Source organism: Caenorhabditis elegans, chromosome V (assembly GCF_000002985.6).
Source record: "Caenorhabditis elegans chromosome V".
Taxonomy (NCBI): Eukaryota; Metazoa; Nematoda; class Chromadorea; order Rhabditida; family Rhabditidae; genus Caenorhabditis; species Caenorhabditis elegans.
In genome coordinates, this window is record NC_003283.11 from 7,954,697 (window position 1) to 7,980,501 (window position 25,805).

The 25,805-nt window shown below is 34.5% G+C and overlaps 6 protein-coding genes and 6 non-coding genes across 20 annotated transcripts; 5 read left to right on the forward strand and 7 right to left on the reverse strand.

The window, feature by feature from the left end:
- Positions 1-96: 96 nt before the first annotated feature.
- F26D11.12 (DUF2383 domain-containing protein) lies at positions 97-616 on the reverse strand. Its single transcript, NM_001129458.4, has 3 exons — positions 530-616; positions 399-482; positions 97-334 (listed from the first exon to the last, which is right to left on the reverse strand). Exons 1-3 carry the CDS (start codon positions 608-610, stop codon positions 113-115), a joined length of 387 nt encoding a protein of 128 aa, NP_001122930.1. The 5' UTR covers positions 611-616; the 3' UTR covers positions 97-112.
- Positions 617-707: 91 nt separating this feature from the next.
- On the reverse strand, positions 708-1,801 carry pals-34 (Protein containing ALS2cr12 (ALS2CR12) signature). Its single transcript, NM_072646.3, has 3 exons — positions 1,534-1,801; positions 1,311-1,472; positions 708-1,028 (listed from the first exon to the last, which is right to left on the reverse strand). The coding sequence occupies exons 1-3, from the start codon at positions 1,624-1,626 to the stop codon at positions 783-785; spliced, it is 501 nt and encodes a 166-aa protein (NP_505047.2). The 5' UTR covers positions 1,627-1,801; the 3' UTR covers positions 708-782.
- A 779-nt stretch (positions 1,802-2,580) lies between these two features.
- On the reverse strand, positions 2,581-4,144 carry clec-217 (C-type lectin domain-containing protein; the record flags this gene model as incomplete). Its single annotated transcript, NM_072647.3, has 5 exons — positions 2,581-2,701; positions 2,747-2,832; positions 3,307-3,407; positions 3,502-3,684; positions 3,862-4,144. The coding sequence occupies 5 exons, from the start codon at positions 4,142-4,144 to the stop codon at positions 2,581-2,583; spliced, it is 774 nt and encodes a 257-aa protein (NP_505048.1).
- Positions 4,145-4,573: 429 nt separating this feature from the next.
- On the forward strand, positions 4,574-6,262 carry F26D11.2 (Coiled-coil domain-containing protein 137; the record flags this gene model as incomplete). The annotated part of the gene is made up of 6 exons (NM_072648.2): positions 4,574-4,739; positions 4,788-4,851; positions 5,030-5,217; positions 5,263-5,637; positions 5,682-5,900; positions 6,059-6,262. The coding sequence occupies exons 1-6, from the start codon at positions 4,635-4,637 to the stop codon at positions 6,260-6,262; spliced, it is 1,155 nt and encodes a 384-aa protein (NP_505049.1). The 5' UTR covers positions 4,574-4,634.
- Positions 6,263-6,513: 251 nt separating this feature from the next.
- Positions 6,514-14,511, reverse strand: che-7 (Innexin; the record flags this gene model as incomplete). 4 transcript variants are annotated; one of them, NM_001322573.3, is made up of 12 exons in its annotated part: positions 6,514-6,984; positions 7,035-7,095; positions 7,621-7,778; positions 7,823-7,971; positions 8,030-8,323; positions 8,375-8,536; positions 9,065-9,167; positions 9,311-9,422; positions 9,771-10,132; positions 10,561-10,639; positions 14,143-14,208; positions 14,459-14,511. In NM_001322573.3, the coding sequence occupies 11 exons, from the start codon at positions 14,201-14,203 to the stop codon at positions 6,843-6,845; spliced, it is 1,683 nt and encodes a 560-aa protein (NP_001309635.1). In that variant the 3' UTR covers positions 6,514-6,842. The 4 variants fall into 4 exon arrangements, with proteins under 4 accessions (NP_001309635.1, NP_001309634.1, NP_001317771.1 ...); NM_001322572.2 differs by having other exon boundaries at positions 6,514-6,972; positions 14,459-14,507; NM_001330873.2 differs by lacking the exons at positions 14,143-14,208; positions 14,459-14,511 and adding an exon at positions 10,798-10,867.
- F26D11.17 lies at positions 9,994-10,141 on the forward strand. Its single transcript, NR_069044.1, has one exon. It is a non-coding gene; the product is annotated as an Unclassified non-coding RNA F26D11.17 (non-coding RNA).
- F26D11.18 lies at positions 10,824-10,903 on the forward strand. Its single transcript, NR_069045.1, has one exon. It is a non-coding gene; the product is annotated as an Unclassified non-coding RNA F26D11.18 (non-coding RNA).
- F26D11.19 lies at positions 12,471-12,677 on the forward strand. Its single transcript, NR_069046.1, has one exon. It is a non-coding gene; the product is annotated as an Unclassified non-coding RNA F26D11.19 (non-coding RNA).
- A 2,217-nt stretch (positions 14,512-16,728) lies between the features above and the next one.
- Positions 16,729-16,921, reverse strand: F26D11.14. Its single transcript, NR_069047.1, has one exon. It is a non-coding gene; the product is annotated as an Unclassified non-coding RNA F26D11.14 (non-coding RNA).
- A 1,460-nt stretch (positions 16,922-18,381) lies between these two features.
- let-413 lies at positions 18,382-23,080 on the reverse strand (the record flags this gene model as incomplete). 6 transcript variants are annotated; one of them, NM_001374916.3, is made up of 9 exons in its annotated part: positions 18,382-18,857; positions 19,305-19,566; positions 20,228-20,368; positions 20,716-21,338; positions 21,388-21,471; positions 21,694-21,923; positions 21,980-22,299; positions 22,348-22,602; positions 22,832-22,932. In NM_001374916.3, the coding sequence occupies 9 exons, from the start codon at positions 22,930-22,932 to the stop codon at positions 18,753-18,755; spliced, it is 2,121 nt and encodes a 706-aa protein (NP_001362181.1). The 6 variants fall into 6 exon arrangements, with proteins under 6 accessions (NP_001362181.1, NP_001023851.1, NP_001362182.1 ...); NM_001028680.7 differs by having other exon boundaries at positions 18,444-18,857; positions 20,737-21,338; NM_001374915.3 differs by having other exon boundaries at positions 18,454-18,857; positions 19,356-19,566; positions 22,832-23,080.
- Positions 23,081-23,169: 89 nt separating this feature from the next.
- On the forward strand, positions 23,170-23,309 carry F26D11.15. Its single transcript, NR_069048.1, has one exon. It is a non-coding gene; the product is annotated as an Unclassified non-coding RNA F26D11.15 (non-coding RNA).
- An 837-nt stretch (positions 23,310-24,146) lies between these two features.
- On the reverse strand, positions 24,147-24,266 carry F26D11.16. The gene has a single exon (NR_069049.1). It is a non-coding gene; the product is annotated as an Unclassified non-coding RNA F26D11.16 (non-coding RNA).
- Positions 24,267-25,805: the final 1,539 nt, after the last annotated feature.

Genomic DNA, 25,805 nt, shown 5'->3' on the forward strand with positions numbered 1-25,805 from the left:
ATATTAAAAATGTTGCATTGATGTTATTGTACTCCGTTTCAGAAAGAAAACTGAGGAAATCTGAGGAATTAAAATTTGGTATGTTGAAACGATTTTCGAAAAACTGACAATTTTATTCGGTGACGTTTAACACATTTAACAATTTCTCAAAATTTGAATCAATTTCTTTGATGTAATAAACGACAGCTTGTTCAACTTCCACTTCTGAAATCATGATTTGAAATCCGTTGAAAAGTTGCTTGAGTTCGTCAATTTCTTTACGTTGGCCAATACTGTTTTTGTTGAGAATCAACTTTAATGACTCCAAATTTGCCAACGCTATGGTGTGTTCTTTCTGAAAATATTTTAATTAAAAAAATGGATGATTTTCGATAGTTCACGAAAATGTGTTTCCATACCTTGCAATCATCAAATAAATGTTTGTAATTTGTGTCGTCGGTATATAAATAGTCCTTCTCGCTGTTTTCCAACAAACATGTAACCTAAAATGAATTGATTTCGCTAATATTTCTTCATAGGTTAAACTTACTTTTTTGAAAACATCAATCGAATTTTTAATGCTTTTGATAATTGTTCCTACTTTTTGTTCCGTAGTTTCATTGTTCAGCATCATTCAAAAAACAAATAAACGTGTGAAGTTGCGAAATACGAATACATGTGCAAACATGCTCTACTGCCACGACACAAAGCGGGTAAATTGTCGTTTTAACTTTTACAATGAAAAGAATTTATTATGAAATTGAATGATAGTTGTGAGACAATAAACACGTATGTATAAGGAATCAATACATAGTAGTCAGATCACTACTTTTCTTGACGAGCATTTCAATTTTGCTTTCAATGTTTTTGAGTCCAGCTTCTGTTCCTTCAAATACATCTTTGATAGTTTTCCATAAATCTTCCACTAGTAACATAATTTCTTTTCCAATATCTTTCCTTTCACGAATTGAGAAATCGATCTTGAAAACTGATAGCTTGAACAAAAGTGTCACGTTTTGATGTAAATCGAACAATCGGGTTTGTAGAGACTGAAAATTCAGAGGTACAAATCAAATCTACTAATTGAATAAACCAGAAAATGTGTGGCCGATTCCTCCGAATGAACCGAATGTTCAAAATTTACAACGAAATTTCAAGATAAAATCGGAACACTTTAAGAACATTTTTTGGAAAACGTTTTTAAAAATGTTTACAAAGCTTCTTTGAGAACAAAATATTCTACCCTAATGCCTAACTCCAGAAAAGATCTTGCCCCAACAATGCACATCAAATTCCCTAAAAATTACTGTCTCCCCATAAGGAAAACATACTTCCATTGTAGTTTTGAACTCGTCATCTCTATCTTCTCTCAAGAACTGAGTTGCATCATTGAAAATGTTCACAATTCCATTTGTCGTTTTTTCGATTTCTTCAATGCACCGGAAGTAGCGAGTTGTCACTTTTGATGTGGCGTGTCTTGTACCAACATTCGCCTGTAAAATTCTTTGAGACATTTGTTTTCCCGGCACCTTCCCTCAATATAAACTAACTCACATCAATCAATTCCAAAGTTTCCACCTTCGAATAGACATTGCTTGGCACAATGCCATGGGAAGAACGAGGGCCGGCAAATATACAGTTGCCCATTTTGACATAGAAGAGTGGTGTCCAACAATTCTGCACGGGGGCAAATGTTTGATAATTTGTAAATGGGAAATAAGACAATAACAAGCGATAAGAGGAAAAGAAGGGAGCCCCGATCGTTGAATGTGTGTTGCGGGCAATTGTCAGAGAAAACAATGAGACGCAGGAGGCAAAATGTGATGCTTTTTTGTTCTGTTTGGAATTATTTTCGATGATTATAAATTCATCGTGACTCATGTTTTTTGTTCAGTGTCAGATGTCAAACTTTTGGTTCGAAAATTTATGTGTTTCGAGTCAAAACTGAAAATTCGATATTGGAAATCTTACATGACAAGTGTTCATAAAGTCTAATTGATAGAATTCTATACACAATTTCCGCGCATCTACCGACCAACTACGAAAAAGTTCAAGGTCTAACTTTTGCATTGTTAGATCATGGTCCAACAATGCTCACAATCGGTGGACGGCATAATCGTTCTGTGCAATAATTTTTTAACCACGAGACAATTAAAAACTAAAAATTCCTAATGTTGCAAATTGCCCAACTATCCTATGTAGAAAAACTGTGCAAAACATTTTAAACAATTTTCATCGTTCATCCCACGTTTTGAGAAAACTATTGCATTGTCGCATGGTTGCATCCCTAAAATGTTTGAATATTAATAGTTAAAACATAAGTAGACCATAAAATTCGAAGAAAAATTCGAAAATTCGAAAAAGTAAATCTTACGATTTTATTATCATATTAGCCGCCCACGCCTGATGCTTGCCCCTACTTGAACTCTTTTTGACCCGCTCCCTAAGCTTAACAAGAAACAAGTCCAAACAATGTACAAGCTCTCACCAAATTTTGATAGAACCTTGTCAGCTCTAAAAGATGCGTTGGTGCGGTTAAAATCATTAAAAACCCTCAAAAATTTCCAGAAAAATAGATATTCACGTTTATTAAAATGATAATCACATAACTGTAACTCCACAGAGGAAAATGTTGTACCAATCATGACACGTGAAGTCTTGAATCAGCATGTCAGCGCTGAGTGGTTGAAGAGTGAAATAATTGAGACAGTTGTCTAACACTCTGAAAATTAACAAAATAATTAAAAGTCATAAAAAATATCTCAACGAGTATGTGATTCTGTTGTGAACAATCGGAAACCATCTCGTATAGAGGAACTTGTTGTCAGATGTTCCGTTCACTTTTGTAAATGCCTGAAATTTATTTTTATTGAAAGGAAATATTGTGAAAAGGCATATTTTAAGTTTTTTACCAATTGGAGGAAATGCGAAAAGCTCGGAAAATGGATTAATTGAGAAAGCTCGTTTTTATTATTGCATATTAAAAAACACAGTAGCTTACTAAACCGCGAACCAATTTTTCTTCTAGTTTTAAACAGGTATGATGTGTGTATTCTGTCATAAAATAAGTTTCATTGCAAATTTTTTTTCGCGTCATTTTCAATATTTTTTAGCAACAGTCTTGGCTGAATTTCCGTGGTAATGTAAAACAATCCAACTGTAAATTGTGACAGAAATTTTGCTGGTGAAGCTTTATTTTCTAAATTGAGCTCCATCTCAGTTTTCAGCTTATCTCAAAATTTTCCTGCATCCAAAAAGAGAAATTTGAAACAAAATTTCACAAATAACAGTCTACATTCTCACTATTTCTTTATTCGATTCACTAACCGTTTCTTTATCCTTGCAATCATGTGGTTTCATTTGACAATTTCGACTACGATATCCTGCCACTATCAACCAATGATACGAACTACCTCCGAGTGCCGTTGCTGAAATCGAATTTTATAACTATTTTTTTTGCAAAATTCTTCTATTAAAAAATGTTACTCAAGTTTTCAGAAAAAATGTTTTCTGATAACTAACACTTGATCCATTCTCGTTCTTGTTGATTATCAATTGTCATGAGTCGACCATTTGCTTCTTTACGACAAAGTCTTGCAGCAGTGGGTGGATCTATTTTGTTTGGTGTTCCCATCACACGCAAACATACACTTTCATTTTGACGCTTAAACATCTTCCAATCTCCTTGTGGGCACTTCTTCCGTTCTGAAATCAAATTGTTGTTAAAACTCTTGCAAAGACTTAAAATGCTTGCCCCTCGCAAGGCATGCTTCTTATATCGGTACGAAAAACAGTCATTTCTTTAATATTCGAAATTTCCAAACAGAGCATTTTTGCATGCCTGTAAGGGTTATTATAGACAATTTCGTATCATCCACATACCCAAAATACAAATTCCTTCCTGATTCGTATTTTCATATCTATTGTAAGATTCATCATCTTCATCTTCTACAACATCCCAATCATCGATGTGTACCTTCCGTATCGTTGGTCTACTTGCTCCAACTCTTCTCGGCCTTCCTTGAGAATCGTAATTGTTGTCATTATCATCCTCATCCTCACAGCTCGGTTCGTCAGGTACGTCATTCCTTGGTCGTCTGCTAGAATCTACGATAGTTACAAAACAAGCTCCCAAAAGGAGAATAATGAATAGTTTACCACTCATGGTAAATGATAAAATCTACTGTATTCATCACTTTTATATCATTTATTGGACACTATACAGTTATCAAATTTTAATCGTTTTTGAAATATTAAATGTTTTAATGTTCTCAATAAACTGATTTATTGTTAAAGTCAAAGATCTAGTGATCTGAAATTCGATAACTCTCACTTTTTCGGTTGTGGATCCGGAATGAAGTCAGAAAAAGGGATACCACAACAGGTTATAAATAAAAAGTAAAACTAAAATAGAAGCACATTTGAAAGTAATACAGATTAATTCGCCAGATAACCTGAATATCTTCGTGAAGTTTTTCGGTGGTTAGCAAAAGCATATCTCGACTTTCAAATCTTCATAAACAGATAAAAATCCGAATCCGCCCCCGCTGTTCCTGTGTGAGAGTTATTAGTGAAATTCAGACGTTTTCACTTCATTCCGCTCATTTTCTTTCTTGTCATCCATCAACGTTTTTATTTTCGCACTGAGACAATTCATGAGGCTGGACGCTGTCGCTTTTCTTATTTTCCTAGTTCCACTAGGACTTTGTGATGGATTTCAGCCTGTGTTTAGTAAGATCAGTGTACGGAAGAGTGATCAGGTGGGGCTTCAAGGATTGGTGTATATAATGAGTTGGATTTCTATTCAGAGATTGATGTCAACTACAGAAGATCCTGATGCATACAGCAATTACGATCCATTTGATCTTGATGGTATGATTTTTTTTTTGAAAGTTTGAGTTAGGTGGTGAAAGTGTGAAGCAAATCTTGCAATTTGCCGAGCACTTCAAAGTTATATGTCCAATTGGTAAAATTTGAAAGCAAAAGAACACCAATTATTTATAAGAACAAACTAATTTTCCCAGATAGTTGTCAGCATAGAATATTTCAGATGCTTCATTTTTTTCCGATCTCTCCAACTCATCGAAACGTATCAAACTCCAGTTGGAAACTGCTCAATTCATTCAAAAATTCGGAGCTCAGGAACTTTTGAACATTATCTTGCATAAAGTTCAAAACGTGAACTTACCACAAAATTCAAAAGGAGCGATCAATGATTTTCTGGATTTTGTGGAAGATGTCAGTTTAAAAAACTATTTATCTTGTAAAACTCCGTGTTTTCAGCTGATCTACAGTAATGCAGCTGAAAGAATTGAGAAGAAACTTCAGTCGGATTTAACGGGATCAAATGCTCAGAAAGCAAATAAAATTCATATGGGAGAAGCTACGAAAACGGTTTCCAAGGAAAGAATAGAATACGGTGATGAGAAGGATCACAGAAGAAGAGATGCTCCAGCATTGTCTCAAAATTCTGTACTTATTGAGGAAGATGATAATTATCCAGCTGTTCGCCAACCATTGGAGCCAACTAAGATGATGTTCATGTCACATAGTGAGCCAAATTTTCTAAGGGGCGATTATACGATTGGACGAGAAATTAAAAGATCTCCCACAAAACTGAGAAGGAGATCAAGATTGACAAAAGCCCAATTAGAAACGGTAAAATTTCTGAAAATACACAAGATTTAAAACATTTGTTTCAGGCAATTAAAAATGCAGAGAAAGAAGCTCGGATAGCGGAGATGGAGAAAATCTTAAAGCGACGAAAAGCTCAACTCAAAGAACGTAGAAGCGCAAGAAAACAGCGAGAACTGGCAATGAAAAAAAGAAGAGAATCGAGAAAACTTAGAATTACAAAAATTCAAGATGATAGTAGAAGTGTGAGAAGAAGCCCAGTTGGAAGAGTTACATTTAACGAAAAGGTTTGTTGATAATGTGTTATTTGAGTTTCCGTACTGTCATTCGGCATCTTGACAATTAAGTTTAATGTTTCAAAGTGGAATTGAAGTGACATTAGGGGTTTTGTTTAAATACACCTTAAACAATTTAAATAAATAGCTTGTTTTTTTTTAAATTTTAGATGTTCCAACTTCTCGAAGAGTACGGTATTAAATCATTCCGAGTTGAAACAGCTGACTACACTGTTCGTGCTTTTGCTGACCCAGAGAAGACCCGTTTTTCATCAATAAATCTACTTGATGTTCCCATGTACAACGACGCTATCCTTAAAAAACCAGAGAGACCTGCATTCATATATAGTGTAAGCACTCAATTTTGTTTGTAGATTCAATATTTTGAGTGTTAAATCTTTTCAGCGTACAATTCAAGCTCCAAAACAAAATTCTGAGGTGCGACTAAAACCGACAAAGAAGAGACTTCAGAAAAGGAGGAAAAACATCTACTTAGACAGGCTTCTTTAAAGTAATAATTATTTTAAGTAATGTACATATTTCTAGGTAATAACAATAATAATTTAAAAGTGATTACCAAATGTTCTCTAAATAATTACCAAAAATTTGAAATTTTGATGATAAATGATAATTCCAATAAATTCATATTTGAGCAAATTTTAAAATGTAAATTTAATAAAAAACAATTGATGTAAACGGCTTTTTTTAATGAGAAATACACAAATCTAGAAGAGAACTGGCATAATTGAATAATGCTGTGATTTTTGGTTTTGAAGAAAATCATTTGGTTCAAAAAGTGGTGTGAAATTATGAAAGAAATCGAAGGGATTGACTCGTGACAATATGAATACATTGGGGAAATTCAAAACCCGTGATTTAGAAGAAGATGTGTGCATGAGGAATTCAGTGAAATTGTTTGAGGAAAAAGTGGAATAATTAGAATTAAAATTAAAGCTATACTGCTAAAGGTACATTTTCCATACGACTCATTTCTTGAATTGGATCGGGACTTGTTCGAGCGTCGTTTTGTTGGGAATTGATTGTGACGACTGTTCGACGTGGTTTCACTTTTCCAAATCGAGAACTGCAAGCACTTCTAATTAAACATTTTAGTATTTCTAAGTTTCAAATGTTTCCAAAACTTACTTTGGAACTGGTGGTGGTGTATTTGGTGATGCAGCTGCATTTGATCCGGTTGCAGCGCCAGCTAAAAATTTAAAATTTGACAGTGGAATTAGGTGTAGAAAATTTTGAATTTGGACCATGGTTTTTGATAAAGATATTCATAAAGTCTATAAATTAAAAATATACGTTAAATTATTCTCCGCAATTCGCTGCAAATTCTCAACCAACTTTAGAAGCTTCTTCCTTTTTTTTTTAATTTTTAAAGTTGGTTGAGAGGTTGCGGAGAATTGCAGAGTGAATATTTTCTATAAGTTATGAATGTTAAACCTCGCATTCAATTTTTTTTGCAATATATTGGAAGTTGCATAGTTATAGTTGTAATTTTTGTTTTCGAAATTTCACATTAAATGGAGCATTGTATGGAGCATTTTTAAATCCATTGATTTTTTTCAAATTTTGTAAATGCATTTTTCACATCGTCACTACAATTTTAGAGTTTTTTTTAACAATTTTTTTTCTTCGAAGTTATCAAACAGTGAGTCGAAATATTAATTTCGAACATTTTTTTTTACAAAAATCTGAAAATCCAACCATTGAAAACACTTACTTTTGTTTTCTGTGTTCAAACTTCGATTAGTTGATTGTGTCCTATTTAATCGGAAGCTTCCACCAGTACTTCTATGCGACAAAATTCGTCCGAGTCGTTGATGATTCTGGCCATCAGAATTTGAACTATCATTTCGTTTTCGTCGAATTGATTGTGCTCTGAATAAGTATTTTTAATCCGAATCAAACATCAAAAAGCTTACCTAGCAAATGTGATCAATGACGAATCATCGTCAATTAGATTTTCTGGGTGTTGACTTAAATATCGTTTCCATAATGCATCCGTAATTTCTGTACAGAACATTACGCCAGCATGAAGAGCAATCATTCGGAGGACAAGAACGCCGTCGACCTGAACTCCCATTTTTCTTGCGAATTCGAAAATCATTCTTAAAAAATGACCAACTAACCTTTAAATATGTCCTGAGAAAATGTTCAACTTGTTTTCGCTTCTCTTTCCTAAATAACTCTGGCTTATCAGGGTCCGATGTGAGCTCAAGATGACGGAGCACAAAACGAAAGCGATCCCTATGAAACATTGATATACTAAACCAATAGAGCATGTCTAATGTCGATGCGACAAATAAAAGAGTGAACCACAGCCAGATTAAAATGAAAATCTTCTCGTTGAAAATATTTATGACCAGAACACATTGTACAGAATGTCGTTGATTATTTCCAAGTACACGAACTTCAAAATCGCACTGAAAATATTTTTGCAAGAGTTTAAAGGCATTTTTTAGAGTTGAACATACCAGTGTAACTCGAGGAAAGTTGCCAGACTCGATCCAAGTTCTTCCAAAAAGCAAGTCTCGTAGCACTCCAAGTCCATATATTGAATATTCGTCGGTTTCGAGAAACTTGTTGACGAGAACCAAGTTGGTGAGGATATTGCCCACGTACATTATTTTTGTCGCCTGAAAATATAACTTTTGGTAAATAAATATATCGAGTCATTTAACTTTTCAAGTTTTTTAAAGCCACTGCATTTGCATAAACTATACAATTTTTTTAGCAAGAATGAGCTATAAAACTTTATAAAAATTAAAAACGATTCGTGGCTTTAGTTTTCACAAAACTATATTTTTCTAAAACGTTTTGTCTCCTAATATCACATTTTGTCGCAAAACAAATTTACTTGCACTTGGAAAAACGTGATTTTATACACTTTTTTACAAATTTTGAAATAGTTATAAGGATAGTTTGGACTGAAGCCTCAAATTCTCAGAAAACTAAAAAATCAAATTCCCTGCTCGGCGGTAATTTTTGTTTGATAATAATCTTTACATTTCAAGATTTTTGCGTTTATTCGAGGCGATGAAAGATGTCTCTTTTTTTGCACTGGATCAACGGGTCCAGATTATTTTTATCTCTGGTTTTTGAGTAATTTTTGCCAATTTGTTCAAAGTTTTGATTAACCAACAACTTACCAAATAACAACTTACCAAATACATTCCAGTGACATAACTCTCGTAGTACCTCATATTGAAGCACTTGAATACTCGATGCAACGTGTATTGTGTCCGTGACGTTGCCGTATGTTGATACCTGATTATAAAATGATTTTAATTTTTAACGGATGTGTGGAATGTTTAATCATCAAAAACCCCCTAGCTCATATCAATTTCGGATTAAAATTTTAACAAATTACAAATCAACAAGAAATGTTTCGTCATGGATTAAATACTCACCTCAATGCGGATTCAATATGTCTTGATAGGCTCTCAATCGTTCTTATCCGATAATCTGGCTCTATGTTTTCTTTCTCTGTGGCCATTTGAACTATGTCATTCAGTCGAATACCTGAACAAATCGATGTAAACATTTGAAATTCAAAATGTTGGGAAAAAAAGATCTATGAAAAAAGCTGAAGATTAAGCTAATTGTAAATGGCCTCAGTTTGATTGTGAAACAATTTTAGGAGAGTATTTAATATTTTGATGGCACAGAATATAATTTTCTAATTTTCTGACCGCAATTTGATGGATTCATAGTTGGCTTTCGTCGTTAAAATTTTTGTAGTTTCCTAGTCTAAACAGTTTTTTTGTCTTTTTTTGTTTTGTTCTATCTTTTCAAAAAATGTGTTTATGAGGAAGTTTCTCGTTGAAAATCTATGTTCTTATTATAGTTCTAAACAAAAAAATAACCTACCGGATTTATCGCTCATAAGCCTCCACATTAGACATGGAATGTAATAGAGAAATGCTTGGAGTAATAGAAAAAACGGCACCCATTGATAATATGATATTTGTCGATATTCCCTTTCACTGATATCTACTGGAATATCTTGATCAATGGGCACCCAGTAGGTGTTCTGTGCCCAACAGTACATTTCTGTGTATGCCTCCCAACTGGCTGTAAACTGTGCAGGCACCCAACATTCCAGAGGTCGACCACCAAATTGTTTGAAACTAACAAGCACTGCCATCATAATAAGAAACGATGATGTGTAAAAGTAGGAGAGCCTGTCCACAAAATCGTCGTCCTTCCGGTAGTGCAGGAAGGAGAGCGCACTGCAAATAGAAGATGAGAAGCAGATTATTGCTATTATTTGTTGAAAATTGATTTCGAAGCGGAAGAATATTTATTTGATTTGTTGGAGGGAAAACGTTAATATGCAAAAAAATTAATGCAAAAATTATAAGTCTGAGATGTGCTTAAATCTTGGAATTTCCTCGCTAGAGATCTCTAGTTCAGTAAATGTTCTTTGATAAATTGAACTATTGAAAAACATGCCCGAAATAATATTAAAACGTTATCACACATTTTGGATCAATATCACAATTTTCTATAATGCTAATGAAAAATTCAATATTTTTAGTTTTTGATTTACTAATGAAGGTATTATTCATTTTTGTTGTCTTATGACCACCAGAAGTTACTATGGCAAACATATCAGTTTGAAGGTTAAGTTTGAAACCTAAGTATCCAAAAATCTCACCTGAACATATTCTGGAGCACCATGGCTCCAACTTCGACGACAGCTGCGTGGTGATACCCTGATGACTCGCGACCCTGTCCTGAAATCAGTGGATGTTGTCTCTGCAGTCTCCTAGTGATAAGAAACTCTGACTCCGCCTACTCTTCTTTTAAGCTCATCACTCACTCTGCCCCTCTCCCTACCCCTACGTTTTATTTATTTTCTCTCATTTTTGTGCCCCCAGTTTAAAATATGTACTAGTGGCTGTGTCTCGACGATTCCAGAACGCCGAAGAAGCGTGTCCTCCACCGGTACCACGTCTGTTCATTCAGAGCAAAGAGCCACTGCTCCGTCTTCTTCCCGTTCTTTGTTTCTTCGTATTTTTCCTTTCCTTCTTCACCCGGCCTCTCTATAATTTGTATCTAAACAGAGAACGTCTGAATAAACGCAAAAAATCGATTTTATAGCGGAACAGATATACTAGAAAAAAGTTCAACATTTAGAGTGTAAACAGCAAAAATAAAGTAGAGTTATCATATAAAAATAAAATTAAAAGTAAACCCTTTCTACCAATTGAAGTTTGTTTTCTGGCATAATTTTTTTTAATGATTGAAATTGAATTGCGTGAGATCTTAAATTATAAAACTATGTTATTTGAACTACATAACAGTTTTTTAAAGTTTTGATTTCTTTTTTTTGGTTTTAGTGTTGAACTTTTAAATTTTCAGTTTAAACACCTAAAAACTCACTTTTACCAGAGGCTCTGGAAACCGGTCGCATATCAAATTATAGTAAAAAAATAAATGTTGAAAAATTGTGTTTCTCTATTGATTTGCAGAGTGTAGGGAAGCGCTTGATATATTGAAAGTATGCATCGCGGTGTTAGTGTCTCAGTCTAACTTCCGGAAGAAACGAAAGGCATATCTACATATACACATGATATTTCTCGGAGAGCTACACCACGACCACTATTTAGAGTTAGAGGTAGATGGAGACAAAAATGGAATGAGTATTTAGTTGGTGTGAGTTATGTAATTGAAATTGTTGTGCTTTTTGGTTTATGTTTTCTTTACAAATATTCTTGAATAAAAGTTAATTGGAACATGGGGATACACAAAACAGCAGAACAATCCTCATCGAGAACTTATCTTCTTCAAAATATGGTTTTTTGAATTTTGTACAACACCCGTGTCAATTTTTATTTTGGCCTAGACTCTCAAACAAGCTGTAATTTTTTCAAGTGGTGTACAAAATATTTTTAATTGTTAAAAAGATGTGATGTAAATGGAGAATCTACAAACGGAAGGTGTTCGTGTCAGAACACACATCTAGAATGAAAGTAGAAAAAATCTGATCGAGAATTCATGAATGAATGGAGGTGCAGAAGAAGAGGAGGAGGAGAGACAAAAGTTTGAAAAAACTAAGATTTTTATGGGAACATGTTTCCCACTTAAGATGGGAACGTCTAAAAAATAAACAATTGCTTCAAGCATGACTCTGAAGAATTAAAATTTGTAAGCATCTACTCAATTTTCCGAAATAATGAGAATATATTTGATGCAAAAAACATGTCTACTTGATTTCAGAAACTTACAAATTGATTTTGAAAGATCCAATACTGCGACACTTTTAGTGTACGAAAGGGTCTTATAAAATAAAAAGTAATTTTATGAAGTCATTCTAAAATTTTGGCCTTTGAGTTATTTGGTATTTGGTATTGGAACCTCATGTAGACTTCAAATTTAAACATTTCAAAAATGTACGGAAAACCTGATGAAAATTCTCGCAAAGTGGTTTCTATTCTGATTGTTCGATAAAAATCAGAAAATGTGACCGATACCAAAAAGGATAACACAACTTAAGTAAAGTCCACGATGTCTTCTTTTGAAAAGTTCTGAAGACAACGTGGAAGCTCTCCCTCATTTCCTTATTTCTCATACTCACAAACATGAAAGATGGCAAAAGTATTAATTGGAGAGGAGCCTCCGTAGTGTGCTTCGGCTTCTTTTATTGAAGTCTTCGAAGTGTCCGACATTGATCCGAAGTGTGACGGCGACAACGACCACTTGAAGACGGCGAAAAACTTAGAGGCGCCCCGGTCGGAGCAAAAGAAGACGCAAAAAGGGGCAAAAAGGGAAGGTTCCAATTCAAGTGCAAAAGGCGGGAAAGACTTGACACGGGGCACACCACGACTTTTAATATATCAGCAAAAAATGGAGAAGAGTTGTAGAAGGTATAAGAAAAAGGCAAAAATGCGGAAGACAAGAAGTGAAGGACCTCAATGAAGGACTACTCGGCTGGAAACTATTCGAGCTTGAAAAGACGGCAAATGCTCCCGAACAAACTAATTGCATATAGATGCACTCACAAAGTGCATAGCACTTTTTAAATCATTTTGTTCCTTTTTATTTTTCACACGGGCAGCTTCAACAAAAATGAACGCGAAAAGTTGTTCGATGCTTCAAACTTTTCATCGGTATTTCAGCTAAAGTGTTTGAAAACAATTGAGAAAGATGGAGGATAAGAGTTTCCGGTTTAAGATCCAAAGAAACAGAAAAGTAACAAAAAAGTTGAAAACAAAGCGCGAAAAGTGTCAATTTTTCCAAACCCAGACATAGAGATAGGTGTGGGTTGAAAATGATTTAGAGACGCAGGCACAAATTAACTTTCGTTGCAGCTGGCTTCGAAGTTCATGTCATTTTCAACTGAGATTTATGAGTTAGAGCATATTTTCATTCAAATATTTGAAATAACATAACCATTTTTAAGATATACAAAAAAGGTTTCCCTGCCGGGAAGACAATTACTGCACAGGTCGAGTTGTAATATATTTTTCCATATTAACGCACGTTGCCTAGACACTTTAGTGACTGCGTAGAAATTAACTGAACTTTTTGATACTTTACTGAATAACATTTTAACTAGAAACTTGTGAAGTTATGAAAAAAACTCAAAACTCATTCTAAAATGATTTGTATTTAAATAATGCAATATTTGACAATTCATAAGATTGATTGAATATTGTACTGCAAAAAGGTTCCATTCGTCAATCATAGGAATGGGTAGATCGACCATTTTGGTAATTTCCGGTTGCCTCAAAGTATTCTTCAGTTGGTAAAATCCCAATCAGACATAACTTTAACGTTTGCCAAATTCACATTACAATAACATGATTGTATTTTTTAAGTTTGAAATTGTTGCCCTTTTTCTTATTTTTGAACACCAAGAGAACTAACTAAGCTAGATGGACAAAATCTCAAAAAAACTATCTAAACTTTGAAGACAAAATTTGAATTAAAAATTACCAAGCGAGACAGTTTTGTTGGTAGTTTGATCTTGAAAAGTTTACCAATGATCCGTTGTATTACGTGTAATTTTATCCACATTTTCCCTCCACTTACATCCCGTTTTTTGTCTACCAATCCAGCCTGCCAAATACACAAAAACGTGTCAATATATCCCCCTCATATTCTGAGTTCTAAATATCCACGCTTCTCCCGCCACCTTCTCGAATTACCGAACAACAAATAATCAAAAATGTGAAATGAGATTCTTTGAAACGTTGTTTTTCGTGCAAATCATTAAAATTTGTCAGATTCTCACCTTTTTTCTGTCGGCGACCACCGTTTTTTAGCGTAGATTGGTGTTGTTGAGCAGATGGCATTCCAACTGAAAATAATATATACAGAAGGAAGTTTAATATTTGGAAAATATTGATTATTAGGAGTCATTGAAGTATTAAAAACCCGAGGAACTGAAAAACATTTAAATAATGGTCTAACGTTTAAAAAAGTATACGTTCTAGGAGGTAAGATTGTACACCTTGTCCCACATTACTTTATGATAAAAAAGTATTCGTTTGGGAAAGTTTGGTAAGTATTCCAAGGTAAACTTTTTGCAATTTCAAGATCAAACTCACTTTATTTACCATTCTTTGTTCTATTAGTTCGTCGACTGGCACATTTTCTGAAAAAAAAATCGATAAATTAGATCGTATAGTACCTCAATGTTTACAGCTCGAAATGTAAGAAAAACCGAACGGGCCGAAGTAAAATGAAGAAGAAAACGACAAAGAGCAAAATATAATGACAGCTTCACTTCTGCTTTTTCTTATTTTCAGTTTTTCATTTTCACCCAGCGACCGTCATACGAAAACAATAATCAAAGGAAAAAAGAAGACGTCGAGAAAAGGAAAAAAGACAAATGAAGAGAAGCGGATATTCATATTCAACCAGTCGAAAAATAGAAAACCTATGGAAAAAACTGGAAAAGATGCTGAAAGTGACGGAGGCTTGAAAACTCGGGAAAATCTTGCATATCTAGTCTTCCGTTTCATTAGATCTGCTTTGAATAAAGAGCAGATGGAATGATTTCTTGATTTTCTGATTTTCAAAAGATAATGTCACCTAAAGTGTTGGCAACCTGCCAGCTCCTTTGCCACTTTACCAATATTTGCAAATCTTCGGGCGATATAGAGTCGAGAGGTGCATTCATAATGAATTGGAAAGCAGTAAAGAGACGATTGACGAGATGAAGTTTCTTGAGGAAGAGGTGATGAAAAGAGAGGAAATGGAATGAAAAAAAGAAGTTGATCTAAGAGTTTAGTCAACGGGAAACATGACGATGAGGGATTCCCGGACAAGAAAGTAAAAAGAAGTATAAATAATTGATGGAAGGGGGTATAAGATCATAGATGATATTTATTCTAAGATCAATTAATTTCCAACTATTGAATGTGAATAAACTTAAAATAGGTTCACTATTAGTGTTTTTAACTCATATTTTGTTCAAACCTATAACTTCACTCATGCCTCTGTATCAGAAGTCTAATTACAATGTTGAATTTTTAATGAAGGGGTATAGTAAAAATATGCACTTATTTTCTGTTATTTATTTGGTATTTATTGTTTAAAATTCAAAGATGGCAATACAAAAATTGCTAAAATTGATTGAAACTATTTGATGAATTTTTTTGTCTAATGTTTTATACGTTTGCTGATACGTTGTGATTTAAAGAAGTTCAAAAAGATGAGCTAGGAAAAAATCTTTATAAATAATTTTTGACTTTTAAAGTCTTCAAATCAGTTTTAAACTAATATTCAGAAGTCTACATTTTTTATACTGATCAATGGAACATTTTTCATGCATGTTGCGGCTTGAAAAATCTGTGCATTTTGATTTTTATAACGAAATCCACAAGGTTAATGAAATCAATTATAAATCGTTGAAATTGCGCTGCACTAGAATTACCCAGAAACATTTTGGGAATTAATCAATTTTTCTCTGAATCAACCGCCAAAAATAGAGTTTATCATGTGCTCTTCCGGAACAAAATTGCACAAGATTTGAAGATGATTAAAGCACATTCAATAAAAATATTCGTAAAAGATACTACACTCTCGTTGTATGTCGATTATTCATTCGAGGTCAGAGTAATAGAATATTGAAGAGTCAATCTAGTTACTACATTCCGTTTTCCAAGAAAGCCGTCTCATTTCCATTAGATTCAGGTGACGCCAATAGTTAGTTTTTCAAAGAAAACTTTTTATGGGTTTCCAGGTTTTCACTGGAACATGGTGTTACCAAGTTTTTCGGCTTGACCCCTTTTTCCTCTTCGAATGCATACCGGTTACTATTGAGTTTGTCAAAAATTGTTTCAACTTTCAGACTATAGAATAACATTTTGATAGCACAAAGATCCACCAAGAATGGAAACGGAATAGTAAACGATACAATACTTACTGGAACATAAACTAATTTTGCATAATTTTGCTAAATTTCTTTTAATTTTGAACGGTTCTAATTTTCAAAGCTCCTTTTTGTATAAATTTTTATTTGAAAGTTGAAAGTTACAACATAAGAAACAGTTATGGTATTTGTTCCTTTTCGACCAAAGCAAAATACTTTGGGTCAGGCTATTAATTTTTGAAGTAACTCCTTTTTAAACAGAATTTTCTAGATTTTCTAGTGAGTAGTATACTACTGCTATCGAGTCCACCGCCAGAAAGAAAATACTCGAAACGTGAGAAATCCTCGGAAGAGAGGGGATTGAGTTGAAGAGAGACGAAAAAGAGGGAAAATTGATTAGTGGTGTTATGAATGTGTGACCCTGTTATAAAATGAATATGACGATGCACTTTTCGATGCAATCTCCCTCTCTGCTCTTCACGTGTGCTCCAGACGAGAAAAAAAGGATGCAGAGGAGACAAGTGATAACAATGAATTTGTCTCAGTTGGATAACGGTGAGTGTTGTTGCCAGGTGAGCCAGAGTGCGTGAGTCTCTTACTTCAACCACCACCACTACCTCATCACACTGAAATGAAAGGGGGTTGGTTAGAGAGCTCCGCTAATCTCTTCTCGCCTTCTCTTCTTTCCAGAGCTTGAGAAGGTGTGGGAAGAGGGGACGAGAAAGAGAAAACGACGTAGACCCAATTGATATCCATATCTTGTTTTCTTTACTTGACTCTCCACACTCTATAAAGACATCGTCTCGTTTGCCAGAAAGAAAATGGGCGGGACATTAGGCTTCTCTCCGTGTCCCTCGACTTCTAATCACTATACATTTTTTGGTGGATAAGAAGAGCTGCATGATCAATATAAGAAGCTTATCAGTTTGCATTGCTCTATTGAAAACTGAAGGATAGAGAGAGAGAGAGACTGGCCGGTCTGGAAAAATGATGAATAGACGGTTAATTAGGTGTTTGGAGATCAAACATGACCATGAAAAGCGCCGTAACGAAACGAAGGGACGAAAATATTGAAAATTGGAAGAGTCTTGAAAAGAGCCACATAATTGGTAGTTGGAAAATTGTATATGTTGTTGTGAACGTAACATTTAAATATATATTCAAGGGGGTACTAGGTCTACAAAGATTAAATGTTGATCTCAGAACTTCAACTTTTACGAGAGAGCTGTGGTAGTTTTAGGTGTAAAACAGACAAATGAAAATTTCTCAGAAAAAAGACAGGTATGTAATTTTTCTGCTGTAATTTATCTGTCAAACTTGTTCATCCTTGCAATAAATCTGATTTATAATTTTCAATGGATCTTTTTGGAAGCCTATGCAGCTAGGGTTTTAAGCCCGTATTTGAAGTACATTAAGATGATGTCGTGAAAAAAAAGCGTTAAGAAATATACGCAATTTATTTTTTTATATATGTAGCCCCAAAACAAAACTCATTTTTGAGTTTGTATCACGACCCGGTTCATAAAGTCAAATTACACGGCAACGTGTAAGTCCGTAAATGCTGAACATATTTTCTGAAAGGAGAAACTCTGGAAATGTTCTCAGTGATTTGGTGAACAAATTTCCTTGCTTTATTTTAGAATATACAGTTTAATTTGAAATTTACAAGATCATACTGAAAACAAACACAATCTTCATTTCATCTATTCTAAAATGTTTTCACTTATCATTAAAAAAAATAGCTTAAAGCTCAAATACTCGATAAAATACTCGAATTTTTTCAAATGTAAAAATGATCAAAATCGATTGATTTTCTGCCAGACATCGTATAATTTATTTTAAAAAATGGGTCCGCAAACCTTCAAAACATTTTTTGAAAACTCACGGTTTCTGTTTTCAATATTTCAGATTTAGCTACGGTTCTACGTAGAAATTAGTATGATGAAAATTTGCCCTTATAAAAACTGTGGATCGCACAAACTTGTTTCCATGTGAAAAAAAATTTTAAACTTATTTATAAAATTAAAATAAAAATTTCAAAAAGTTACATAGAAAAAAAAACAGTTGGAAAAACAGTGGAAAAAGATACTTACAATTAGAAGTAAAGCCCAAAAGTATTGAAGCAGGAAAAGTGTACGAATGTTGTGTGAGCTCATGAGAGTTGGGTAAATCAATGACAAAAATAAAAACAATTAACAACAAAGGGAGAGTAATCACAACTTTTGAATTGAGGCCTGTATTTTTGAGTGGGAGAGAAAGAATATGGAAATGATTGTTTGATTATTTTTTGTTGCAGTTTGATTAGTGTAAAATGAGACACGAAACATGAAATCAAGAAATAATAGAAACATGAAATGTGAAAAATCAATAAGTTAAACTTTGGTATTAAAGCTCGTAGAGGAAAAGTGAATTTTAGTGAGGAAGAAGCGTTTTTTTGTTTTGAATATTGAAAATTTTGAACATCACATGTATTGATACAGGTAATTTTTAGATAAAGGAGGTTAGTAAGGAAGAAATATCACAGATTAGGAAGCATACACGGGAGTACTTGATGTCACGAACATGGTGCTGTCCGGAGAACCCGCATCAAAGTGGTTGAGCTGATGAGAACTGCCATTCAGGCTTGGCTCCTGAAGAAATGAATAAATTATTTCAGATGAACTAGAGGAAGTTTTAAATAACATTATTTATCTCCTTTTTTGTTTTGAGTCTCAATCTAGACGAAACAAATTCGTTATGGTCAAAAAATAGAAATCAATTTTAGTAAGCTAAGTATACTTTCGTCAGAGAAGAGTTGCCGATTGGTATTCCGATTGGTTGGACATTAAGAGCATAATTAAAATAAATTTATGTTTTCGATACTATCTGAAATTCACTTTTGAACCAAATAGGACAATTTGAGTGTGAAACCACTTGTTTTTTGTCATCAAAAATCCAAACTTTTGGCAGAGAATAAATATTTTTGAATTATTTTCAAATTTTTAAATTTTGCCAGTGAATCACGAATGTCAAAAAAAAAACGTCTAATGTCTAGTTTTCAGCCAAAATCGGCCTCAATACTCACATGGCCTACTCACAGATGTTCTCGAAACTGGCGATGGGGACCGCCTTAACACGACTAATTCTACCGTTTCTCGCTTTTTGATCGCCTCCATTGCATTATCCTGAGATGCGTTGATCATGTTCACATCGTTAGCACGAATCAATTTGTCTCCTTCACGAAGACCACATCTGTATGCAGCACTTCCAGGTGTGACTTTGGTGACAAAAAGTCCTGAATCTCCGTTACTGTTCGGCGCCGGATCGTTCGAGGTTCCGCCAGCGAAGGAAAGTCCCAATCTACAAAAATTAAATAGGTTTTTTAATTTCGTTCATTTTTTCGATTGTTAGTTATTGTTTTATTAAGAACATTGATAAATCATTTTGTGTAACCTAGATGTATACTCATTCTTTCAATAAATTTATTTTACGATACATTAGAAAATAAGAAAAAGGCTACTACTTTTTTAATGCTATAATTGTTTTTCATATTATAAATAATTAAAAAATGAACTACATATATAATTCCCTTCTTTTTAATCTGGACAGCTCAAAAATTAACAAAAGATAAAAAAATACCGTGTTTCCTCTATTTGTCTTGTAACCTAACGTACCAATCAAAAGTAAGTTTTGTAGCTTCTAATATTTTTTCTATGAAATGTTGAAAACTTTGCCGTTTTCAGGGTCGAAAAAACTTAGACACATCCAAGGCGTCAAGAAATTTATGGAAAAGTATGCGTTAAATTCTAAAGGGCTCCTAGATTGATTTTTTCCAAAGCTGCATTCGAAAATTAGTATGGTGTCCCTACAAATAAAATTAAAATTGTCTCGCATGCAATACTATTAGGTCTCTATTTTTGCAATACTATATACGTAATATATGCATGATCAGCCCATTTATTCAATTTTTGGTTTCAGATATTTTTAGAGTTTTGAATATAGTGGTAGAAATTCAACTTACTTTCCAGTGTCGTCTTTTTGGATTCTGATTGTGTGCATGTTTTGAGTGCCTGCGGCAAGATTTGACAAACTTGACAAGGAGGTTGCCATTCGTTCTTCTCGTTCTGGTGACAATGTTGCTTCACGGACACCGTTTTGAGCTCTGAAAAATTCAAAAATTAAAAATGGCAATCATCAGTTACATATATTTACAACATCAAATGCGTTCTTTAGTTCAGTATTGTTCTAAAACAAAAAAGTTCCATGCTAAACTGATTTTAGCTATATTTTAGCTATAGTTTTAGCTATCAATTAGATCTAGCCTACATTGAGGCTTCCACGTAGGCACAAAATGTCTACTTGCCTGCGGTAACGCTTTTTACGGTTTTTCGAAAGGCATGTAATTTTGTACCTACATTTAAGGCTCACAGTATACCAAAGGATTGAAACATAAGGAAAATAAACATGCAATATGTGGATAGAAACAAAGGGGCAACAAAACACACTCACGAAGCAGGAGCGTCAATGAACCTTATATCAGCTAAATCTCTATTAATTGAATTGCTAGATTCTCCGAATGATGAAGTTGATGTTCTGTGATTTGAAACCAAAGATAATTGCCGTGGTTGATCAATTTCATGAGGAAGCATATGACCATCAATTGATCCTTTCTTATGCTTTGGTGTCTTTGGATGTGGTGTATTATGCCGTTCAAAGTTTCCGAGATGAATTTCAGCTTCTTTGTTTTCTTCAAAGGTGGTATCTGCTTGATCATGGAAATGAACTTTCGGTCCACCAAGAAATGCTCCTCTATCAGTATTATGCTGTGCACTTCCACTTCGTCCTTCACCGTCAATTGCATCAACTTGTGGCAGTAAATAGCACGTGACCACCTTGATTCCTTTCCGATCATCCCGTGTTTCAGAAAGTTTCAGAATTGACTGTGTCTGATTTTCACTAAGCCAGAGAGCTTGAAGCTTATAAAGAACTTTTACGGTGAATGGAAGGTGAGGTAACTTGTTGGACGCAACATCCAGTACAGTCAAATTTTCGCACTTTCCTATTGTCATTGGGAGCTCAGTGAGAATGTTCTGTCGGAGGGAGAGGACGGTTAAAGATTTACAATTTCCAATCTGAACAAAAAAGCAATTGATAATTTCAAATCAGATATGAAAAGCTAACCGTATCTGGAATATCACTGAGGTTGTTGCAGTCTACGTTGAGTGTTGTTAGTTGTCTTAAATCGCCGATCGTGTCAGGGAGGTCCTGAAAACGAAAAATTGAAAAAAAATTGAATTTTTGAATTTTAATTTTTGCAGAATTTTTAAAGTTTTTTGCACTCTCCGAATCAATAGTCCAGTTCTGCCAAGAAAAGCATTCCTTGAAACTAACATATTATTTTTTCAACGGTAAACTTATTAAATCTGTATATCGTTTTTCATGAAATTTCATTAGCTTTTGAAACAAAATCAAAAAAAATTCACTCACCGTTAAGAAATTTTGTCCCAAATACAACTCCGTCAACGATTGACATTTTCCAATTTCAGATGTTAGATTGTGCAGACTATTTCGATCAGCTTTCAGCATTTGAAGTCTTTTAAGCTCTCCAAATGAACTAGGCAATTCGATTATCTCATTTATAGAAATATTCAAGTCTGTGAGATTTGGCATTCTGCCAAGATTTTCAGGTAGTCGAATAATTTGGTTTTCTGATACATCTGAAATCTTTTTTCAAATTTTCAAAAATTACAGTTCTTTGTCTATAAAATCTCACCTAATTGATCGAGCATTCTACAGCCAGAGATACTATCAGGAAGGCTTGTTAGACTGTTTATGTCGACATAAAACTCTCGTAGACTTGTGAGTTTTCCTATTTCAGCCGGCAGTGCTTCAAGTTCATTTTGTCCAAGATCGAGCTCTTCAAGTTTTCTCAATTCCACAATCGACAGAGGAATTGTTCGGAGAAGATTGTCTCGAGCTTCGAGAACTCGCAGATTCGTCAGAGATCCAATGTTAGATGGTAGGAGTGTCAGACTTGTCTCGTTTAAAGACAGAATAGTGATTGATGAGCATTCGCATATAGTTTCAGGTAATCTGAAGTCAAAAAATGTTTGAAAATTATTGAATAATACAAATACTTACCTTGTGAACGGATTACTGCTCAAGTTCAGCGTTGTGAGCAATTTACAATTTTGCATGGTATCTGGTAGTTTTGCGATGCTATTTCTATTCAAGTTCAGCTCAATAAGTTGAGTTAGATTTCCAATTTCTGCGGGTAAAACTGCCAACTCGTTATCGGAAACATCGAGAATTCGAAGATGTCGAAGAGAGAATAGGCGATGGTCTAACTCCTTGATGTTATTCATTGTTAGATTCAGATCTTCGAGTTTGCGAAACCTGAATATGGAAATGTATTGAAAGTTTTTACAACAGTATCGCATGGAAAATGGTATTATATTCTCAATTTTTATACTAAAAAAATTAAACTTTGGAAAACGTTTTTTCATGTTTCTAGTTGATTCCAAATTACGAATTTTAATTTTAGTCACTAGTTGGATTCAGAAAATTGTTAATTCTTATAAGTATTTTCTAACATAAGAATTTTTCCACATTTGTATAATCTCACCTAAAAATGTCTGACGGTATTGCCTGTAGATTCGACTGGCTCCTATCAATCGAATCCACCTGACGTTGGCACGCCATCGGCAGGCAGAAGAAAGCCGGCATTGTGGCGATATATGAAGTTGATCGTGAAGTGTTTCAACAAGTGTGGGACCCTTTTGACTGGCTCGTGGTGTTGCTCCGTCCGTTGTCCACACCGTGTAGCCGTTGTTGCTGCTTCTGCTTCTGCCACACGGTTAATCTACTCGTGTCTGCAATGAAAATCTGCTTCAATCTCTTTTTTTCGCTTCCTTCTCTTTTCTCCATCTTCTGCTTCTTCTTCTCCTCCTCCTACTTTCAGTACGTGTGAGCCGGGAGCTCTCGAAAAAAAAGAGGAGAAGATGAAAAAAGACATGTGGGGAGTTTATAGAGAGACGATAGAATAGGGAAGGGGAAAGGGAGAAGCTCGTCTCGCACCCACCACAAGAAGGAATAGAAATAGAATGAGAAATAAATATGGGGAGTGAATCGGAGAAATCTAGGCGTTGTCACGCAATATATCTGAAAACGATAAAAGGAAGAAGACCCCACAAAACTGGAAAGTGCTCAGGAAAAGATCAGTCTCGATTGGCAAAACAAGGAGCACCGCCAAAGAAGAACGCTGTAGGTGAGGTGGCACACAAAGAGACGACAATATTTTTATCAAACAAAAGGGAGCGATGCGGTGAATCAGCATGCTATCGATTAGGCGTAGGTGACACCGCAAGGGCAAGGAGAGATTGATAAGGAGTATTGGAGTGTGGGAAGATGCGAGGCACAGAAGGAACAATATGCAATTTGGAAGTGGGAATATTATTGCACTAAGTATTTCAATGAAAGCCAAGAGAGTTTCTTGAAGTTTTAAAATATGAAGAAAATAAAATAATTTGTAGAGACAAGTTTATGCTTAGTTCAAATTTTAACTATGATTGGAATTTTTAAACAAGTTAAGTTCCACAAATAAAACATTGGAAAGCTTGCTCCTAAATTAGTACGCATGTCAGAAACAGAAGACATTCTTCTCAACCAGGAAATAAAGACGAAAATTTGTTTAACTCTTTTTCAAAAATTATGTTTGCTTATGGAATTCTTCATAGGCATGTATGTATATACATATGTATTTTTTCAAACCATATTCAGAGAAAAGTCGTGGTTTTTTATTATTTGCAAACGGGCACACACAATCATCAAAAACTAGGTGGAGAGGACATGAGTGAATTGAAATGCAAATTTCCATCTCGACGTGTCACCGCACAAAACAATAAACTCTTTCACTTCATTTGGAGCGAACGATGCGGCAGAAAATCGATAGAGAAGGTCTACCCCATCTCGTCGCGCACCTCCGCACACTCATACTCACAACACACACAAACAGTCTTTTCTATGCCGGTCTACCAACCGTGTTACTGTACGCTTATGCGCACTCACAGTAGTAAGAGTGAGGACGAAATAGAGATAGAGAGAAAGAGAACGAAGGACGCGTAGAGATAAAGGTATGCAATGGGAATGGTTGGAGCGAGATGAGGAAGGTATGGAGGACATACACACAGTGAGGGACACGTATACACATTCGGGAGAGTGAGGTTGTACGGGTCCAACACAAAAGGTTTCGGGTCCTATGGCAAACAGCCAAAACAACCTTGCAGGTGTTATGAACGGCAAGGTTTCCCGGTGAACAGAGTCAGATGGGTGTTTCCTAATAAACCGTTATGACAGATTATGACCCTATAAATAAATTATCAGATGGTTTACGTCAATGAAACAATTTAATATACAAGCTAGGAACGATTTTAAAAAAAGTAAAAAGTAAGTTCAATGCAAAAAGCAGAAAACCATGATTTGGGCGGAGTCTATTTGAAAAGTTTGCATGTGTTTTGTGACTTTGTTCCTATTCAATCTTGGTTTTCAGACTCAATATTTAAATGCCCAAAGTATTACTCTAAAAGCAGAAAATAGGCCACGCCCATATCTTGGCTTCTGTATTTTTTTGCACAGAATTTTCAGGTATTTCTTGGAATATTTTTCCTAATACTCTACTTTGACAGCTTATATATCGGTTAAAAAATATTCAACAGCCAAATTATTGAAAAATATCTTGCGCGTACTTTGTCAGTTGGCAATTTTTTTTTGAAACCAGAGAGAGCCATGATAAAAGCTGTCAAAGTGAATCAAAGAGGTGCAAGTCTAATAGGGAAAATACGGTATATTCATTTTTAAAGTAAACTAGAATCAAAAATACTTAAACACAGAAATTTCAATGAAACCTTTGATTTTTTGATAAATATACCAAAATGGCAGTTTTATAGATACTTGTACGCAGAATCCAGGACGTACCTGGCAAAACAAACGTAATTTTATTGTGCGGGAAGCCTAACCACCTCCGGACACGGTATGGGTAAATGACGTATGCTGTGTGCGCGACCGCATAATGATATTCGTTCTTTTCAACAATGTCCACTATGTTTGTATCTATAGATGATGGTCAGTTTCATTTGCCATTTCCATCATGATTGACTGATAATAGAATGTAATGAACTGCTTTATTACTGACAGTTTCCGTAGAGGACTTGTGAGAAACGAAAAAGAAATAAAATTGAGATTGCCAATGTGAGAAAATGATGAATGAATGCATATCTTTCTCAGCGGATTCCGAGAAAAAATTGGAAAAGAATATCTATACTAATTAGGGTTCTGCAAGCGATCAACTCTAATAGAATGCATCTCACTATGAGGCAACTAGCAGATGGAAATTTAAATATTTTTTTAGAAATTAGGATAAACTGTGGGAAAATCTTATGCTGACTTTGAGAGATTAAAAAGTGAATGTGGTTTGAAGAAAAAAAAAACATAAATTTTGGAGGCTGCTGTGCTGCTACCAAGGCGTCAAAATCACACACAAAAAATATTTTTTATCCTTCATCATCATCAACATGATGTCTTCTCGAGTCACTTCAGTTTTG